This window comes from Schistocerca cancellata, chromosome 4 (genome assembly GCF_023864275.1).
Source record: "Schistocerca cancellata isolate TAMUIC-IGC-003103 chromosome 4, iqSchCanc2.1, whole genome shotgun sequence".
Classification (NCBI taxonomy): Eukaryota; Metazoa; Arthropoda; class Insecta; order Orthoptera; family Acrididae; genus Schistocerca; species Schistocerca cancellata.
The window spans coordinates 698115167-698137532 of NC_064629.1; the positions used below are offsets into that span (position 1 = coordinate 698115167).

Genomic DNA, 22366 nt, shown 5'->3' on the forward strand with positions numbered 1-22366 from the left:
AAGTTTAACAGACTTAAATAAATGTTACATGTTAAGATTTTCTGTATTCATCTACACCAAACATTGAATTGTTCAGAGCTCCTTCTTTCCCATATAGTGCTTTTCCATGTGGCTCTACCTTTCAAAGAAAACAGTGCCTAACAGAAAGTTGCCAATGTGGTTTGTCAGTGGAATAACTGGGTGCTGTTGAACCTTTTCACTGTTTCTGAAAACTGAGACAGTTTCCTTAACGGGTTCGATCAGCTGCCACATGCTGCTGATGCTTCACTCTCAGGCCTCATATGCACCATGTCCCATGTTGGTGTGAGGATTGTAAAGACTTTCATCAAATTTTTGCATCACAGCCATGTATTTATTGAGCAGCTGAAGAGAAATCACAACCCTCAAACCATGAATATGAAACCAAAGTAATACAGTGATTAAGATACAGTACTGATATTTATGGGTAGTAGGCTTCAACTCGTTTAACTGTTTTGATTTTTGTTTCCTGTTAACCTCTGGAGTTATGTATCTGGGACTGAATTTTCTAATTGAATGTGCTAAATTTAAATAGTGTGCTGTAATGGGGCTCAAACACAGGTGCCTGTGTTTTGTGAACTGTCATTTGTGCTATCTGAGCATACCTCCTGGATGTGTTAATCCTATGAGATCATGAGAGAACCTATGCATAGTTTGGAAGAGAATGCCGAGAAGATGGTAGCAGATTAATGCTTTATGCCAGTGTGTGATGTGTGCTCAGGTAGCGCAATTGGAAACATGCTGCCCGTGAATGGCAGAGATGCGGACATAAGTCCCAGTCAGGAACACAGTGTCAACATGTCAAATACTATCAAGATTAAGTTTACCTGAAACCTGATCTTGTGAGAATAGCCTATCCTCATATACTTTGTCAACAAAAATGTTCACATTGACATTATTATCCCCATATATTTAAACATAAAGTTTTCTGTCTGCATTGTGTTAATAAAGGGTGATGTCAGTTGTGCAATCCCCCCCCCCCCCCCCCCCCTCAATCTCTTAGTGTGAAATCTCATAGTTACTTGTCCTTATCCTTATCCTTTGTTTATTGTTATATTTCCCTTAGGTGAAAGTGAATTATACAAGTAATGCTTCATTGGAGTTGTATTCTGTGATAGTCAGCATGCTATTATTGAGAAGTTTTTGATATACATCTCTAATGAAACTTGTATTTTTATACACATAATTTATGTATTCAAAAATAAGTCCGTCAGTCTGTAAAGCTGTTTGCTGTAAATTTTTCCTCTCGTATTGCAACATCTAAGCATTAATGAAACCCTTAAGAAATCTTTGTGTTCAATTTCCTTATAAAAAGTCCTCATGACAATTGAAGTTAATGCATAATTTTGGACATAACTGATTTAAGCATTTAGATACTATGTATTGTTGCCTACATCTATGTGGTATTCTGATTATTATCACTACAAGGGTGTGCTGAAAAGTAATGTCTCTGTTTTTTTTGTGTGTTAACTCTTAAAGGTTTTTAAATAAAACAAATTTGATTAACATTCTACACCTTTATTCTTCATGTCTATATATTTATGTCTTAACGTAGCCACCCTGGTGATGAACACATTTCTCCCAACGAAAGACAAGCTTGTTGACATCACCATGAGAATGTTTGACTTTGTTGACAGAGCCACTACCTCACCTCTGCTTGCTCTGCTTCATCACTATCAAAGTGAAGTTATCGAATATGTTTTGGAACCACATGAAAATGGAATGAGGCAAGTCAGGAGTGCATGGAGGATGATTTATCATAGTGAACCCTAGGTATCGAATTGTTGCAGATGTCTCAGCACTCATCTGTGGTCTGGCATTGTCATCCTGAAGGAGATGGTGCTCCATGTATGGACAAACTCTTCGAGTTCGAAACTTGATTACAGCACGTCGTTTCACATGTATTGACATACACAGTTACATTACACAATCTTTTTTTATGCACTACAATTCAGAGCCCTCTAGCGACATACGGTTGCAGTTTTTGTCAGTGAAGCGGGAACGACTGAGTAATATACATGACATGTAATACCTCATCTAGTATTGAGAGCAGAATAAAAAATTTAGAGGCATTACTTTCCAGCACACCCTTGTTAGTAAGTTAGTTCCACCCAACAGATATGTGTTTATAAGACACCCAGAAAAGTTGCTAGATACTTACTACTGTGTGTAGAGTGGGCAACCTCCTAGTTACACTGGATGTCTGAACTAACATTTCTCTTCTGATTTTTATGCTCTTTCCGTTAATGTTTTGTTGTGAGGCCTAAAATGGGAAATATTCCTTTGACTAAAATCACTGTGATATTACATTGTGTAATATAATTTTGCCATTAGGCAGTTCAGTTGAAACCGTAGCTATGCACTGACTAGTGTGCCTCTTGACTCAACAATATCTCACTTTGGATGGCATGTCACAGCCAAAACCAATCCAGAAAAAGGTTAGTCAATGCTAAACTGCAACAAACCACTGCAGAAGTTACTATGATAGTTAAACTCTCCTGATGAACTATATTTGTACTGTCTTAATTTATTCATCCTGCAACTGTGCACAACAACAGTAATTTAGTTATTTCATGACACACTAGGCGAAGTTATCATGCTTAAGATATGTCATAACAGTAAGATGAGTATTAATGATTAATCTCAGATTGTATTTGGCATGCATCTAACATCATGTAACTCATTGTATACTATTTTAAATATACTAGATTGGTTCGAATATTTTTCTAAAAGAGGTAATACATAAATGAGGATAATGCTCTCACCTACTTTGTAAGTCATTTGATTGAGTCTGGTTTCATTCTGCATCATTCTTAAAAGGCTGTTTTTCTCCAATAAAATTTTTGTCACAGGAAACATAAAATAGATGGAAAAATAAAGAAAGAGAGAAACAAATTGTCATATTTGTTTTACCTTTGCAATGTTGGGGAAGGAGATGTGTTTCACAACAGCAAAGATGAACAAGTGCTCATAGATCCTCAGCTATGCATATTAGAGTCCATGTTGACTAGACAATTTTTCTTGTCTTGGTCTATACTACCACCTCTGAAAGTTGCTACCCTACAATCTTAGCAACAACAGTACTGGTACATGTATACCACAGTCAGAGGCATCAGAATAATTTTCATTTGTAACTTTCGACTAATTCATTTTTGGTACAGGGACCATTACCTCAGATTGATGTGTTTATCCATCTCCTGTAACATCATCATGGAATCACCGTGTACATACATACATTTAAAGACCCTGGCACATATAACTTAAATACTCTGTTGCTTCGTTGGATGATGATTCCAGATGTGGATTGCTATGTAAACTTGATCTACTAAGCTTCCTCTACAATCTTTAGAAGTGTGTAACATGAATTATGAGCCACTCCAAATATGTTCAGCTGATTTGCACATAGTGTTACATATCTTTTGTCTTTATCTGTAGGATTTTCAGTACTTTCTACTGAATATCACTCGAATTGCAGCTTCAGTTTTTCATTATTAGAGAATATTATTCCCAGTTTCTGTTGTTATTTTTTGGGCAGCTTTAATTCTTTCTTTCTGCATTTTCTGTTTTTCTTTGTTGTTTTCCTTTCTTTTCTCCCTTTGTAAAGAGTAACGTAAACTTCATTTATTAGTGCATAATAAAGATTGTGATGCAGACTGTGAAATGAGTGCTGTATCTGTACATGTAAGTTACGTGCACATCTATGTTCTGTGTCTTCTTTTTATGTTTTTCATGTGTTGTGTACTTTGTATATAATTGTTTGCTTTTGTTGTTTGTATGTAGGGCTTTCTGGCATTTCCGGGGCCATTTTCATGAAAATGCTGAGCAGATATTAAACTCACTGGATAGTACACATAAGAAAGCTCTTAATCTTGAAATGGGAATGTTAAATTCAAACAACTTCGTAGACCAGGAAACAGAAAGAGGAGGTAGGCTGGCAGCTGGAAGTGACTTTCCAAGAGGTCGAACTGTTGCAGGTACCATCAACTACCTACACTATCATTAATATTTTTATAGCATGCAGAAGATATTTATTTATGGTTGTGTGTTTATCGGCTGAGTTTAGCTGTAATCTTGATGGGACCAGGTGTCCACAGAATGGAATAGTTACATAGATCAATGTTTATTTTATAATTTTCATATTCACTATGTTTCACAGTTTCTGTTACTAACTTCTAGTGGTTGGTGGATAAAATTTTGATTGGGAACCCATGTCCTGAAATGTAATATTTGGATATAAAATAAGTTTGAATATCACATCGCTTTCAAATTTTCTTCTTCATGGCGCGCACATACACAAACTGAGAAGACAGTCCCTGTTGTAGTTATGACATCGCATACCATTTCATCTGACTACAACAATGGCTGTGAGAAACTATTATGTCACTGCTAGGAGGGTCAATTATGGTTCTCTGTGGACGTGTCGCACTCTCGACTTTGAAGAGCACGTCCTTCATCGCGTAAACAAGAACATTATGATGAGTACTGGAAACATTGCCGGTGCAGTGGGCTCTAATAGAGCACATAGGTCAGAACTCATTGTCTCTGCAGTGTGCATAACACTAATTGGGAGATTTGGAAGTGATTCAATCTTTAATCTTATTTGACATTCAAATGGTACAGTCCGATCATTGACTTCTTATCAGAACTTTATCTGCTAAGCTCTTTTTGCAACCTATAAAAGCCTGTAATAATAACTGTGAAACACACTGTATTTATTTGCAGAAAAAAGCTTCGTTGAGTTACTTTTAGTGTAATCTACAGTGTGTCCATAATTTAAGTTTCAGTTTCAAAATGCTCTAGGAAGAGAACCCCTGGTCAGAATGATATCAAGTTTGAACTGTGTATTACACACACACACACACACACACACACACACACACACACACACACACACACACAGTTCATGAAAATTCTACAAATGACAGATGGAATTGCAGTGTGACAGCTGTGGTTTGAGCTGCATGTTACACCATCCATACTGTTCAAAGTGCATGACTGCATAAGTTTGACGCTCAACAAAAAACACCGTATGAAAGTCATACGACATTGGATGGAAGAAATCAGTTTTTAACTGTCATGCGGCCAAAAACTGTATCAAAAGTAAAATGATGTTGGTTTCTAATTGTTATGAGACCAAAACAAGCCATGTTCAATATGCTGTCTACTGTTTTCTGCCCCAAGTTGAAATTGAGAAACAGCATGTTCCACAACAGATTGGAGTGTCTCGGTGACATTTAGAATATGTTGCACAGTGCATGCCTTCATTTCAACTACATTCAGAATTCAAGCACTGAACACAACACCTCTCAGATAATCCCACAAAGAGAAACTGCACGGTTTAAGATCAGAAGATTGGGATGGCCAGACTGTAGGGAAATGATGGCTGATAATTCTAGCATTTCTGAAATTCCTCTGTAGCAGCTGCTTAACTGACTACAATGTGCAGAGGAGTACCATCTTGCATAAAAATGATCCTACCAACACATCCATGCTGTTGAAGGTTTGTCTTGCTGGCAGGTTAGCAGGAAGCAACTCTTTAACATGGGTGATGATGTATGGAGAGCAATGCAGGGTGTTTTGTAGAATTTTACACACTGCTCAAAGCATGTCCAATGTTTGGGGAGGTTCCCCCACGTGCAGCATTTTTGCACAATACTGCTTGATCTGTTGTGCTGTGTTGCAATTATGTCTTTGACAGACATTGGATCAACTTCTTTCCTCCCTCTGCCACATTGAACTTCAAAAGAATCTGTCTTTTTGAATTGTGTAACCATTTTCTCCAGAACCTGAGCAGAACTCATGCACTGCTACCTGTGAAGGTAAAGGCATGTGCCATTTCCTTTTCAATTAGAGACCTTTCTTGTCAGTTGTCACCCTTTGGTTTTGAATATTTATCTCTAAACTGTATTGAACTCTTTGTTGGTTTCCAACAATTTTTCAGTTTTTCCATAAGATCTCAGTTTTTCATACCCTCAAGTGTCTGGATTCTCTGCAGGGCTACTGGTGCAGTCACCATTCTTGTGATGGAGCTTTTCCAGGAGTGAGCAATCCTTTGTGGAGACAGTGATGGGCGTCTCAGACACAGACTGATGAACAAACTTCTTTTGTTTTCTAATGGCGTTTTAATATGCTGTTCAAATTTGATGTCATTCTGAGCAGTGGTTTTCTTTCTACAGCATTTTGAAACTGGAACTTCAATCATGGTAATCCTGTATTAGGCTGTACCCCAGTTGACTTTTACTCTTTTGTTACCAAATGAGAAAGTATTATGTATGTTGTGAATGGAAGATTTCTGAACTTCATCATGTCGTCTGCTTGATGATGGATGTCAGGTGCATGAGTCTTGTTAGAAATTTGCTATCCATATCTTCTTGCAGGTTTCAAATTCTGCATAAGAATTGGAAAATTTTGTATCCAATTATTACTTTATGTGGGACCGTATATGACAGCACCATTTAATCTCTCTATCCCCCCCCCCCCCTCCCCTCTATACACACACACACACCACCTACCTACCTACCTACCTCAAGGGATTGGGGGTGGAGGGCAATCATAGTTTAGAAAGATCATCAGAATGTGATGAACCCATCTATTGTGAGGATGAGGAGAGACAGTGGCCACCCTTTCTATCTCCTTGTTGTTGTATGCCAATACTGTGTTATACAGAATGATAATAGGTATCTCATTCATGGCATGTAACCAAGCTGTAGAATTTTTGCGCCACTTCATGTGCATATGAGATATGAATAATCTCTTGGCACTTGTATCATACCTGTAATCTTTGTTACCTTTGAAGATAATGGCATGTGCTATTTCCTATCAATTTAGAGACCTTTGTTGTTGTTTGTCACCCTTTGATTTTAAGTATTTATCTGTATATTGTGTTCATTTCTTTGTTGTTGGATTAAAACAATTATTCCACCTTATCTCAGTTTCATTATCGAACCTTATTTTTGGTGTGTATTTCTTTATTTTGTGTATTTTAGGTTTGATTATTGTTAACTACTGTTCATTTTATAAGCACTGGTATTCCCAAACCCCATTAAATCCTGTCTCTGGACTATCTCTAGTGGACTATCTCTAGTTGCTGTCTCATGCCTATATAATCATTACAGCTCCCAGTTATGTTTTATAAGTGCAGCCAGTTGTTTTCTATCACACATGATACACGTATTTCGTGTGGACTCCTTTCAGACATCTTTGTGTGAACTAGCAGCATTTCATCTGACAGTGTCTGATAAGTACTCAGATGTGATATGGTATGTTGTAGAAAACATCAGTCAGCTGCATTCTTGAAATATCATTGAGTATTCAAGATCCACATGATTATGCTTTCCTAATGAGACTGTTCACACTGGCTGTCACATACATAACATTGATACTGAATTAGTCCTGTGTAGTTCATTCATTGAGTAAATAGCCTACTCCCGTTTAAAGAAATTGAAGTATGGATAATTCCACTTTGCACTCCTATTGCAACTTCATCTATCAAATGAGTGATGATCCACTTTCCAGCATTTTAATCATTTCATTTTCTGTTGGTCATTAATATTATGATATTTATTACCAGATATGTATGCGAGACAAGCTGTAAATTTAGCAGTTGATCTGAATGATAATTCTCAGAATCAAGTAGTCTTCCGAAATCTTCCATACTTGGTGTGTACTGCAAATATGAGTGTCATTTGAGGGAGTTAAATTGTGTAACAGCTTAAGTAATTATTTTTCCTTCCTTTCACACACACAAATAGAGGTTTTCATACAATGATGACATTAAGAGTGATGAATACTTGAATGCTAATTAATGTTGCTCTACTGTTTACCAGATGATGTTGGGCTCTGATATGCTGCATCATTGTGTAAGAGTATAATTGCAGTAAAAATACAATGTAACCAATCACTTAACTTCAAGTTTTTATTTATGACTCTTTACGGCAGCTTTGCTTTCATTTTAAGAGTATGTTCCATAGGGACTAACACTGCCTGTCAGAAGATGCAGTTGTAACAAAATCTGTATTGCAAAGTAGTTGGCAATTTAGTGCTGAAAAATGGTTACAAAGTTGAAACCATAACAGAATGATTAGAACATAGCCAGTAACAAAGTGTGTGACAAAGCTAAAGAACATAAAAAACACTTACCCCATAACACACCATTCATTGGTACTGTCTTATACTGGAAATCAGAAATCCTGGAGAAACATAAAATCAACACCAAGAAAAGCAAGGAATAGCATTTCCACATATAGTAAACAGACAAGATAAATTTTGGAAACATGGAGAGTATAAAATATAATGTAGTTGTAGAAACTTCTATATGAAAAAGACAGGGAAAGCCTTTGACATTAGATTTTGTGAACACATGGCAGCCCTTCAACTAAAGAATTAGTTAAGCCAGTTGTCACAACCCATCTGTGTGGTATGTTGCCAAATACCAGACATGAATAAAGTGCTGACCATTTTTCATACACAGCCAAAAGGTATAACACTAAATATCCTGGAGACGCTAGAAAGCTACAGAATACAAAAACTACAGCCGGATGTAATTCAGAATCAAAAAATTGACAGTGAACATCCAAAAGTTATAAGGAACTTCAGTGAGACATGCCAATTTTCAAAACAGTTCAAATGAAAACCCGATTAGGTTTATGCAATAAAATTATAATTAAAATGAAGTAGTATTTTTTTTTAAATTGTATGCATGACATATTTGTAAAAACTCAGCACATGTTCACTTATTAAATGCCTTTATACAGGATGACCCAGAAATCCATTAACATTCGATAATTCATCATTCCATGGACTAATGTGAGTAGTGAGGTAAAAATTGACATATATGCTTGAAATGACATGGAGTTCTACTGAAAGCAAAAAAAGGTGCACAAAATGACCAACAGATGGCACTTCATATGATACAAAGCAATAAGTAGAGTAACAATTTATTTTCAGCAAAGACAATGTTAATAAATGCTTGACATCTCGGCTATCATTCATCAACAATACCTGCAGTCCAGGGTCAATCTCGTGAACAGTGCTGTATATCTCAGTATGTTTGGTGAGAAATTGCCGTCAGATGTTGTCTTTTGGCACAACTAATGAGATTAGATGATTGCGGTAGACTTGCAACTTCAGGTAACCCCACAACCAATAATCAGATGGATTGAGGTCTGGTGTCCTGGGAGGCCAAGCATGACTGAAGTGGCAGCTCAGCACGCGATCCTCACCAAACAATGTGAACAAGAAATCTTTTATATGGGGTGAAGTGCCAACCTGCATAAAAGTCATACCTTCCAGCAGGTGTTTATTAGCCAGGCTAAGGATGATGCGATTCTGTAACATATTGGCGTACCTTGAATCCGTCATGCTGACAGTTTGAAAACAGCAGCTCACATTTCCTCAAAGTAAAAGGGTCCAGTCACAATTAATGTGGCACATCCAAGCCACACCATGACTTTCTCGACATGCAGTTGGATTTCCATGACAGTTCCAGGATTTTTGGTAAACCAAATTTTGCTGTTGTTGGTGTTGACACACCCTTAAAGTGTAAAGTGGACTTGTCACTCCACAACACATTAGACAACCAGTTGTCATCGTCCCCCATTCTTTGAAGTGCCCACACCACAAATGCTCTCCGTGTGACAAAATCGGTGGCTAATATTTCTTGACAATTGGGGATTTTGTACGGATAGCATTGGAGGCTACACCTTTGTACTCTCTAATCAATAGTGCGTGGAATGCCAGTGCGCCATGCGACTTCATGAGCGCTGACTTCACCATGCAGAGATGAACCTGCTGATACCTCCATTTCTTCCTGAACTACCTGAGCAGAAGTAGCAATTGGAGTCTGATCATTCACTACCGGACCGATCATCTAAATAGCATTTGGTTATGAACTTTGTGATCATTTTCTTCACAGCTACACTTGTCAGACGACCTTTAACTGTTTCGAACACCCTTCTTATGCTGATAGGATCGTAAAGATGCAGTAGCGGATTCTCCATTCTGATAGCAAAGCTTTGTGAATAGTGTCATTCCTGATAAAACCAACATACCGTGATTGCTGGTGCATCTGGCTTTCTCTCTCACTACAGCTCATTTTATACATGATTGTCATGCGATGTTACTGATGTATTGCTGTCCAGCGCCATCTTTTGGCCAGTTTCAGCACTAGTGTTTTGTTTCAGTAAAACCGCATATCATTTCAGTTTGCCCTCTCTCTAACTACATTATTTCATGAATAGTGCAATTTCAAAAGTTAGTGGCCTTCTTTATCACTCTGTACAATATCCAGTGATATACAATGAAGTGCTAAAGAAACTGGTATAGGTATACTCATTCAAATACAGAGATATATAAACAGGCAGAATACGACACTGACTATATAAGACAACAAATGTCTGGCACAGTTGCTAGATCGGTTACTGCTGCTACAATGGCAGGTTATCAAGATTTAAGTGAGTTATTTAGTTACTTTCATGTTATAGTTAGCACACGAGTGATGGGACACATCATCTCAGAGGTGGTTATGAAGTGGGGATTTTCTTGTACAACCATTTCACTAGTGTACCATTAATAGCTGGAATCCGGTAAAACATCAAATCTGCAACATCGCTGTGACCAGAAAAAGATCCCACAAGAACGGGACCAATGACTACTGAAGACAATCATTCAAAGTGACAGAAGTGCAACCCTTCTGCAAATTTCAGGTTTCAATACTGGGCCATCAACAAGTGTCATCATGCAAACCATTCAATAAGACATCATCGGAACCGAAGGCCCTCTTGTGTACCCTTGATGACTGCATGACACAAAGGCTTACGCCTCACATGGGCCCATCAACACTGACATTGGACTGTTGATGATTGGAAACATGTTGCCTGGTTTGACGAGTCTCGTTTCAGGTTGTATTGAGCTGATGGACATGTGCAGGTATGGAGACATAATCATGAATCCATGGTCCCTGCATGTCAGCAAGGGGACTGTTCAAGCTGGTGGAGGCTCTGTAATGATGTGGGGCATGTGCAGTTGGAGTGATATGGGGCCCTGATATGTCTAGATATGACTCTGACAGGTGACATGTACGTAAGCATCTTGTCTGCATCCATTCATGTCCATTGTGCATTCTGTTTGACATAGGCAATTCTAGCAGGACAGTGCAATACCCGACACGTCCAGAACTGCTACAGAGTGGCTCCAGGATCATTCTTCTGAGTTGTAACACTTGTGCTGGCCAACAAACTCTGCAGACATGAACATTATTGAGCATATCTGGGATGCGTTGCAACATGCTGTTCTCCACCCCTTCGTACTCTTAATGGAATTATTGACTGCTCTGCAGGGTTCATGGTGTCAGTTCCCTCCAGCACTACTTCAGACATTAGTTGAGTCCATGGCACGTCATCTTGGAGCACTTCTGCATGCTCATGGGGGCAGTACCTGGTATTAGGCAGGTATACCAGTTTCTTTGGCTCTCCAATGTGTAACACTATAATAATCCTTGCACACCATAAGGTCCTTTTAAAAAAATAAAAAAAACTAATCTCCAGTAAAGTTTGTAAACAGTGAGTGAATAAAGCTGAAATGCAAACCCCTTGAGGAAAGTAGACAACAAATATGCACAGGATCATCAAGACTTTTCGGGATAGTTCTTAGTGTTCTAAAGCGTGAGCCACCTTTCAATTTTCACCTCACTTAGTTACATAAGGTCTTTTGAGATCTCAGTGGCTTACTTCATTCTCTTAATTCTTTAGTATTTACTGGTGTACCTTTGTGACCCTTAAGTTTTACAATGTTTATTGTAGTTGAACATACAATGATAGCTGTATGTTTCCAGTACTGTGCACTCTGGTATTGTATTTTTCCTTGTTGGAGTCTCATTGTTGTGGTAAAGGTCTGACTGTAAATTTCTTTTGTTCCAAAATCATCACCGAGGTTGCAGAGTGGTCAAGGCATTGTACTCCGTTTAGGAGGAGTGGGCTTCAAATCTCTTGTCTTGTTGGTTAGAAATAAGATAATAAGATTTTCAGTGGCTTTCCTAAATCATGCAAGTGAAAACCATGATGGTACCTTTGAAGACACCATAGCCAATTTCATGACATACTCTTTCCCATGCATAGCTCAAGGGCAGTCTCCAGCAGTTTCATCACCTATGGGCTTAACCCATATCTTCCATCTTTCTCCCTTTCAAAATGTACCTAATATGACTGCTGCTTTATTTCTGTTGTGCGTAACTGAAAATCTGTACACTCATGAATTATTGTTCTGTGAGCATATGTTTTTAGTGCTTCATTCATTCTCTTATATCATCATTATTTTGTGTTGTTTTAGCTCTCTCAAGTGGGATTTTTTTGTTTTTGTTGTGGGGGGGGGGGGGGGGGAAAGGGGGGGGGGGGGGAGTACAACAGATACTTAATTTCAAAACAGTGACTTTAATTAGTGAATAGTTTTCCTTTAACTAATATAACAGGTATTGTATTGTTGAAACAAACAACAGTACGGCCAAAATGAACCATAGTTAATTCTTCTTCCGCATACAAGTGAACAACAGTTAGAATATAAATACAAACATAGAAACAATCCAAGTACTGATATAATCACTTGCAAATAATAAGTAAGAACACAGTGGGAGAGCAAGTGTCTGCTGCACCATGCATATAAAGAGGAGGGCTCCAGTAGATGGCGTGACAGATGTCGTGTCATGTGCACAAGTCATATGGCCACTGCAGCGGCCTCTGGTGGCTGGTCCACGCAGATGCTGTTCTGTTGGTGGAATATTCAAAGTGTAGTGCACCAGCAGCTGGTGCTGCATTGTGTATCCAAATATCATGTACGTGGTTATAGCAGGTATCGTGTCATTTATGAGGTGAAGGCTCACTGTGTCCACAATATTCAATAATCTACAAGTCCTCATTGCTGTGCCAAATGATAAGTGCCTAAGGGAACTCAGCCAGTCTTTACCGAGTGCTGATTTGGTGAATCTGGGATCTTCCAGACTGGGACTGAACACTGCCAGCCCTCTTAAACTATAAGCTGTAGACGTCATAAGGAGCCATCATGTGTCATGATAGTAAAATGTCATTTCTCACAGAATGTGAGTTTAACTACTGAGATCATCGAACTCTATTTTAAAATATTTTTATATGTTTAAAATATATTTTAAAATAACAGTTACTCAACATGTGCTACATGTTAATGTCATGGGTGACTCGAGGCAAAACAAATATCCATTAGGTAGCAGCCTATTGTTACAAATGTCTACATTTCGGGTACCCATGTTGCCATGTAACATCATTCAACTGCTAGCTAATGTGGCAAATCTGCACACAAAGCTGGGATAGAATGTACTTCACTCAGTTTTTGTTTTAATGACAGAGGCCACATTCAGTATGGAATATTGGAACTTTTCTTGGTGAAATTGATTGATGAAATCCTCTTAGGATATCAACCGAGTGAGAGAGTTGCCTTGTAGCAGTGCTTCAATGTGTTTCCTACTTCATCTACATCTACGTGATTACTCTGCAATTCACATTTAAGTGCTTGGCAGAGGGTTCATCGAACCACAATCATACTATCTCTCTACTATTCCACTCCCGAACAGCGCGAGGGAGAAACGAACACCTAAACCTTTCTGTTTGAGCTCTGATTTCTCTTATTTTATTTTGATGATCATTCCTACCTATGTAGGTTGGGCTCAACAAAATATTTTCGCATTCGGAAGAGAAAGTTGGTGACTGAAATTTCGCAAATAGATCTCGCCGCAACGAAAAACGTCTTTGCTTTAATGACTTCCATCCCAACTCACGTATCATATCTGCCACACTCTCTCCCATATTATGTGATAATACAAAACGAGCTGACCTTTTGTCTCAGTGGACTGTAACATGCACATGCACATGCACTACTTGGGTTATATACCTGTGAAAGGCTCAGGTTCAGAATATGTTCCATACACCCATTCAGTATATCTTATCCCAGGCCTATCATGAGCATAACTTACCCCATCAGAGACAGGGCAACTGCTCAAAGCAGTTATGCCATTTACGCAAATGAACCAAGGCTGTAGGACCACTTGCTTAATAGCATCTTGGTCCACATGTAAAACACAACATAGCAGCAATTCCTCATGGCATGAATGTGAGATGTCATCAGTAGGTTTCCAGAGGTGTGGGGCACCAAATAACACACACAATATCCATAATTACAGGCTGGCTATTTGGGAGTGTAGTGCTGATTCCTGATAACATCACAGATGTGTTCCGTCGGATTTAGATCAAGCAATTTAGTAGCCATGACATCTACATGGGAGCCCTATTATGCTCCTCAAACCACTGTATCACGTTTTTGGCATTATGACATGGACCATTATCCTGCTGATGCCAGCACCATCTACATCTACATCTACATTTATACTCTGCAAGCCACCCAACGGTGTGTGGCAAAGGGCACTTTACGTGCCACTGTCATTACCTACCTTTCCTGTTCCAGTCGCGTATGGTTTGCGGGAAGAACGACTGTCTGAAAGCCTCCGTGCGCGCTCTAATCTCTCTAATTTTACATTCGTGATCTCCTCAGGAGGTATAAGTAGGGGGAAGCAATATATTCGATACCTCATCCAGAAACGCACCCTCTCGAAACCTGGACAGCAAGCTACACCGCGGTGCAGAGCGCCTCTCTTGCAGAGTCTGCCACTGGAGTTTGCTAAACATCTCCATAATGCTATCACACTTGCCAAATAACCCTGTGACGAAACGCACCGCTCTTCTTTGGATCTTCTCTATCTCCTCTGTCAATCCGACTTGATACGGATCCCACACTGATGAGCAATAGTCGAGTATAGGTCGAACGAGTGTTTTGTAAGCCACCTGCTTTGTTGATGGACTGCATTTTCTAAGGACTCTCCCAATGAATCTCAACCTGGCACCCCCCTTACCAACAATTAATTTTATATGATCATTCCACTTTAAATCGTTCCGTACGCATACTCCCAGATATTTTACAGAAGTAACTGCTACCAGTGTTTGTTTCGCTATCGTATAATCATACAATAAAGGATCCTTCTTTCTATGTATTCGCAATACATTACATTTGTCTATGTTAAGGGTCAGTTGCCACTCCCTGCACCAAGTGCCTATCGGCTGCAGATCTTCCTGCATTTCGCTGCAATTTTCTAATGCTGCAACTTCTCTGTATACTACAGCATCATCCGTGAAAAGCGGCATGGAACTTCAGACACCATCAGGGGATCCATCAAGCATGGAGAGATGCAAGTGTTCATGTAGTCCACAGTGTTCATAGTCCCTTCGATTACTACCACAGGTCCCATAGAAGCCCAGGTGAATGTCCCCCATATCACTGTACTGCCCCATGGGCCTGGGTCCTGAACACAGTGCGTCTGTTGATCAGGTATTGGACAGGATGATGATGTATGTGGACTCTTAATATAGTCGTTGTGGAACAAGAAACATGATTAAGGCAGTCAGGTGACGTGCTTCCATTGATTCTGAGTCCTATCTCAATGATTTTGTGTCCAATGTAATTATTGTTGACTCTGTTGTTGGGGCAACATGGGAAGGAGTAGGGGTTTTCTGCTGTGAAGTTCCATGTTCAGAAGTGTGTGTTGAACAGTGTGCTCCAAAACAGTTGTACCAGCACCAGTATTATTGTCTGCAATCAGATCTGCCACAGAACACGAACTATTCTGCCTTACAGACTGGCCAAGCCTCCGATCTCCACATTTTGTGATGAGGTATGCCCAGCCAGCCCTAATACTTTGTTGTCTTCTCATAGGTTCCCCATCCTCCAACCAGTTTCCAGTGATGGTCATAACAGTAGCACACAAACCGCTAATCAGCTTCACTGTTTTCGAGGTGCTTGGTCCCAGTGCCATGCCATAACATTCAGCCCTTTGTCAAAGTTGCCTATGCCAGTGGATTTCCCCATTTACAACCTGTTTTATCACTAGAATGATACACCAGTCTTCTCTGCTTTATTTCTGGACTGCATCACATGCCTGCAGAGTCTTTTATGATGGACTGACAACCCATCAGCTGCCCACCTGAATGGATGACACTGCAAAATTGTGGCCAGCATGATAATGAGCAAAACACATTTGGCTTCATGGCTGCTTCATATCCTGCACCATCTGTGTCACTCCACTCAGCCCACTACCAGCTTCTCTGAATTATGTGGGTGGGAAGTGTCCCTAGAGTGCTAAATGAAACTCGTTAAACTTCGGTTACATGATAAATCAGGCTAATCTAAAAGCCATAAATTCAACTAAATACGTAGATATTACAATTACAAACAACTTAAATTGGAAGGAACACACAGAAAATGTTGTGGGGAAGGCTACCCAAAGACTGCATTTTATTGGCAGGACACTTAGAAAATGTAACAGACCTACTAAGGAGACTGCCTACACTACGCTTGTCCATCCTCTTTTAGAATACTGCTGCACGGTGTGGGATCCTTACCAGATAGGACTGATGGAGTACATGTTTTGTATTATCACAAAATATGGGAGAGAGTGTCACAGAAATGATACAGGATTTGGCCTGGAAGTCATTAAAAGAAAGGCGTTTTTCTTTGCGACGGAATCTTCTCACGAAATTCCAATCACCAACTTTCTCCTCCGAATGCGAAAATATTTTGTTGACACCGACCTACATAAGGAGGCACGATCACCACGATAAAATTAGGGAAATCAGAACTTGTATGAAAGATTCTTTCTGCACGCTATATGAGATTGGAATAATAGAGAATTGTGAAGGTGGTTCGATGAACCCTCTGCCAGGCACTTAAATGTGATTTGCAGAGTATCCATGTAGATGTATATGTAGATGAACGTAATATTTGATCACAAAAAAGTTCAGGTCTCTATATCAGATAACACATTCCTCATAACCACGTCAACTCTGTCTCTTGGGTTTCCCTCCCAAAACCCTCCTCAGTCTCTCTCCAACACTTGAATTTAGTCAGAGTCTTCTATCTCATAATCTGCTCCCACTTATTACTCTCTGTTGTTTCCATCTTTCTCTGTTCTAGGCTCTCACCCATTACCCCTTAACCAACTCCTCCTATTTCATCATGTGTACCATATGGACTTCCCCTTTCTGCTTCAGGGTGAATTCGCTGGTGGCACATTCCTATCTTGTTCCATTGCTGCCATTCTTTCCTAGCTGTCTCTCTCTATCTCTATCTCTCTCTCTCTCTCTCTCTCTCTCTCTCTCTCTCTCTCTCTGCTCTGTGTGTGTGTGTGGGGGGGGGGGGGGTGTCATTGGCAATTACATATATTCTATATATAGTATGTTTTGCAAATCTTTATTGCTGAGCATTATAGGCACAGGTATTTGTTTTGTTCACACAGCAAAGACACAACTATCAACTATAGTGTAAGGAGAGATATGCTGTGGAAAGAAATTACTGAAAATCTTTGAGACATCACAGCACAAATCAAATACATTTAAGTTGCTAAAACCAACGTATTACATACAAATAAATGCCCTAACCAAACAGTATACACAGTCTGATGAAGCTACATTTTTTAAGTATTTGATTGTTCTCTCTGATGATTAACTTGCATGTATATCACTGGCAGTGATTCACTAAATGTGATACTTGCAGATGGTAACCAGGAAACATTCCATTTATCTCGAAAAGCTTTAAGTTTCAAGATACATGTACTCTAGGAAATGTCACTATTGAAAGAATGTCTTTTTGACGTAGTCACTGTTGAGTAGCAGTCAGCATGGCATTCAAAACAATGTCTCTCATCCGTAACGTATTAAATGTTACAAATTTATCTTGGTTTATGCAGATGGATCACCACGTCGAGGTTCAGCTCCTGGCCCTTCAGCACTCCGATCTAATAGTGCTATTGATCTGCAGGCAGCCCAACGTGCCAAGGCACGAGCACAGTATGCTACTTTAGCTTGACATAAAGTAGGATCTGGGGCGTCTCTTCGTAAGTATAGTTGCTGGTTTTATTTTAGTGTATACATTGTTTGTATAGATTTAATTAAATTATTTGAGCTATGCACGCATGCTCTCTCTCTCTCTCTCTCTCTCTCTCTCTCTCTCTCTCTCTCTCTCTCTCTCTCTCACTCTCTCTCACACACACACACACACACACACACACACACACACACACACACACACACACACACACACACACACACAGATATATTCCTCCTCCTTTTTACCATCCTAGTCCTACTGTATTTTGGATTAAAATTCTCATCTCACCATTCCGATTTTGGGTTTCCTAGCTCACTAAATTTGAAAAGAATGCTGCCAAATACATTCTCATTCCTTCATTGGTCCCTTCGTGTGTTCGATCTCTGATGCCCTCATCATCGACAGGTTATATAATCTGAATATTCCTCCCCTCCTCTTCTGTTGTCCTTCATTTACTCTTCCTCCACCCCTCTTCTCTCTCATTGATGCTTTGTAAAATTACTAAGTACCTTATATTCACTGCATCGATGAATTCACATAAATGGTACTGTCACACTCCTGTTGCGGAGGACAGGATGATAGAAAGAAAAAAGATGCACCCTGATGTCGTCCAGTGGATTTAGTTGTGTGGTCAAATGAATCAAATCAGTATCAGCAGTATGTTTTCCACTGTAATCCCACAAGTAACTGAGAAGGGCTGTATACATTGAAACAAAAGATTTTTTGTGAATCACACGACAAGCAATTGTAAATAGTTTCTTCAAGAGTTAAGACTGAAGTATTCTATGTCTTTTGGCCTCCACCACTTCACATTGGAAGATTAAATGTGTCACTGTTTCATGCCTCTCACCATTTATTCTGCACTTATCTCTCTGTATTCATCATGCTTTGGTTTTTCTTAAATTTCCCATGACTTGTCACCAGTCCTACCATGAGTTAAATCTGTCTCTTGGAGCCGAGGGTTACAGAACTTCTCTTGAAATATGGGTTTTGTATCATTAGCTTGCCATGTGCTGTTTTTGGATATTAGTCCAATAGAAGATGTGTTCAAAAAACAGGTATTTTGTAATTTTGCATATTGTATTAGTCCATTTCGTGTGATTTTTCATTGTTGTGCTGGTGAACATGTGTGAAACATATCTGTACACTGGTAGCAGTGTCAGAAGTATAGTTGTCAAGGAGGTTACATGTGTTTCCTTAAGAGTGGCTATTATAGGTTTGGTTTAAAAAGGCCTCAGAGAATTTTGCTATAAAAACAGAATAAAATGTAACAAGGTTTTAGAAATGTTGAATATTGCTTTTGATGAGACTGCTATGAGTAAAACAAGGGGTTACGAGGGGTATAAGTATTTCCAAGATGGCTGTGAAGATGTTGAAGCTAACAAGCATTCTGGACATCCCACCACACCAACAACCGATGAAACTGTGGAAAAAGTGAAATAAATTATTGTGAAGGATCACAAGATCACAGTCAGAGGAGTTGCTGATTGTTTGGCATATCAGTTGACTCATGCTGTGAAAGCTTTTTGGGTGTTTTGGGTATGAATTGTGTGACAGCAAAATTTGTGCCAAATGCACCTGCTCACACTACATTGCTTTTTCATGTATTTTTGGTAAAAAACAACACTGTGATGATACCCTAGCCTCCATATTCACCAGATATGGCCCTGTGTACCTTTTCTCTGTTTCCAGAAATAAAGATAATGTTAAAGAGTTTTACAGGCATAGATGAGATTAAAAGTGCATCGCTGAGAGAACTAAGTGCTTTCCCAAAGATTGAATTCTAGAAGTGTTGCAGAGGTTGGAAGAAGTGATCTCATAAATGTGTAATATCTAATGGGGACTTGTTTGAAGGAGATAACATTAACATAGATGAATAAATAAAATTATTCCCAGAAAATTAGCATTCCTGTTACTTTTTGAACACATCTTGTATTCTGCAAGCTGTCTTCTAATCTAGCTTGTTGTTTTGTTCGTATCACCTCAGAGATGGTTAAAAGATGTACTGGTCCAACTAGTGGAGTCATTGCACCTGCCGTAGCCAGCCTGTCAGCTTGTTCAGTGCCACTGACCCTTGTGTGACCAGGGACCCACAGCAGGTTTACTCTGTCACTTTCCCTTATTGTCACAAGGACTTCATGGCATTCTGTAACAATCTTTTGTCTCTATGCAGGAGCTGGTAAAAATTTCAGAGCTGTTTGACTGTCTGGATGAATATACAGGCTGTAATCCTTGTGGCACCTATGCAGATTCTCCATAGCACATATCTCTGCCTGGAATACTGTAGCTAGCTGTCCTAGAGAGATTGCTTTCTTTAGTTGGGGCTGTACCCTGTATATCCCGGCCCCAGCACCTTCATGTGTTTACAATCTCTCAGTAAACCACACTGCATCTCCTGATAGGTTTGTTCTTCCATTGCTTCCTACTTCTGACTGTTACTTTCAGATGCTAAAGATTAATGTAAACCCCCTAAGCTCTACTATTACACATTGATTGTTCTACGACTGGTTTCGTTTGTAGAATATTGTCTGGTTGCCAGCAGTTAAACAGAACAGGAAATTAGGCTAAAGCTACAGCATTTTAACGTATAAAATAGGCAACTCACATTGATAACAGCCTTACACTAGATCCTCACCAAGTTGTGCAGAAGTCATGACTCAGTTGGTATTGTTGTTGTCTGTGTCATAACTTTAGCACAACCCGGTGAGAATTTAGTGTAAGGCTGTCATCAGAGTTAGTTGGTAATTTTATTCATTGTTTTAGCCTCATTTCCTGTTTTGTTTAACTGCAGGCAATCTGAAGATGTTTTACAAACAAAACTGCTTGTAACACAATAAATGTGTAGTAGTACAGCTGAGGTAGTTTTCATTATTCATTAACGTTATTGTCAGCCGTGGTTCCCAAAGTCACCTTGAAAGGGTTATTGAAGTACCTGAGAGTTGTATAGTTAGCCAGCATTTCCTGTATTTACCATATTCACTATGTTGGTATGGGAGTCTGGATTTCTTAAGGATTTCCATTTACTTCTTGTATGTTATTGTTGCTGCTACCTCCATTGTAACACAAAGGTGTGAAGGTGGCATGTCCAGAATGGTCTCCATCCCAGTGGTGAGTATGCTGCTGATTCCACGTGTTATTGCTAAGCAGGCCAATTTCTGTACCTTGCAAATCTCGTTTGAAGCCATCTGCTGTTGTACTTTCTTCCACCATACTGTAGCCCTATAACTTGATCATAGACCTTATTATATTGGTGTATATCTAGTACATACTTCCGGGTCGTGACCCCAGTTTTTACCACAGGCCCTTCTAATGCACATAAGAGCACCTTCCATCTTGGAACGCACATTGTTTATCTGTGGGGTCAAATATAGTTTTGCATTCAGTATTACCCAAAGTTACTTTATTGCCTCCTCTACTAGTAGAGTTTTGTCCATGAGCTTAAGATTCCAGTACACGGTTTATATATACTTACTCATGTAGATGACAGAAACCCTCCTCGCAGACACCCCTCGGTGGTGGTGTTCACCATTTTCTCATTCAACTTTGTGGCTTCTACCTTTCATTTACTCATTATAGTCTTAAACTACTTGTATATGGTGCTCTTAATGCCATGGTTGTATTGCTAAAACCCCCTTTAATGTCCAGGAGGGTGCAGGTAGCAATTTCCTGAAAGCATAGTGCTTTTTCCAACTTCTCAACAAACTGGTGAAGTGCTGCTTCACATGGTTTGCATAGTTGATATACTTGTTAGTTCACATGTAGAGTAACTTTAGTTAACCTCCCTTCCTTAGCATACACATTAACCAATTATACTAATGTCTTTAGGAAAAAGTAGGACAGGCTAATAGTAGTTGAGTCACTGAACAGCCACCTACGTAGCTCTTTTAACGCATTAGTGTCCATTGGTGACACATCAGGCGGGTAAGAAGTCACATATCTAGAATTGTGTGCTTTTATATTTACTTCTTCAGTTAGTCTTGCTAGGATGGGTATGATGTGTGCATGCTGTGTGTGGAAACAGGAGGGGCTGACCAGAGTTCACAAACAGCTATATGTGCTGTTGGCTATGGTCAGTCACCTTCAGGTTGCAGCCTCAGGGTACACCAGTGCCGGAGAATCTGGCGCGTTGCGTGGGACACCTCGGGAGTCAGTTGTTTTGCCCACGGGCTCTGCTTCCGAGGCACCTTTTAGCGCATATGACACGATGGATCTGCCCTCACAGCAGGCTGACTGTTGGATGGTAACATGTTCGCGTTGCTCAAGGCGGACGGCCAATGTGGAAACTGGCTGCGTGGCCTCGTCCATTCGCCCTATGAGTGGACAGGTGGCTGCTGCTTCACCAGGGTCCAAGCAGCGACGTGGGGGGCAAGGGTTTACTTGTTATTGGCAGCTCCAA

The 22366-nt window shown here is 39.6% G+C and overlaps 1 protein-coding gene across 1 annotated transcript in view; it reads left to right on the top strand.

Annotated features, from left to right (window-relative positions):
* LOC126184388 (CLIP-associating protein 1-like) overlaps positions 1-22366 on the top strand; it is a 248559-nt gene that overhangs the window by 107189 nt on the left and 119004 nt on the right. The window contains 2 exon segments of the mRNA XM_049926771.1: positions 3799-3992; positions 17831-17977. Coding sequence (XP_049782728.1) covers positions 3799-3992; positions 17831-17977 — 341 coding nt within the window.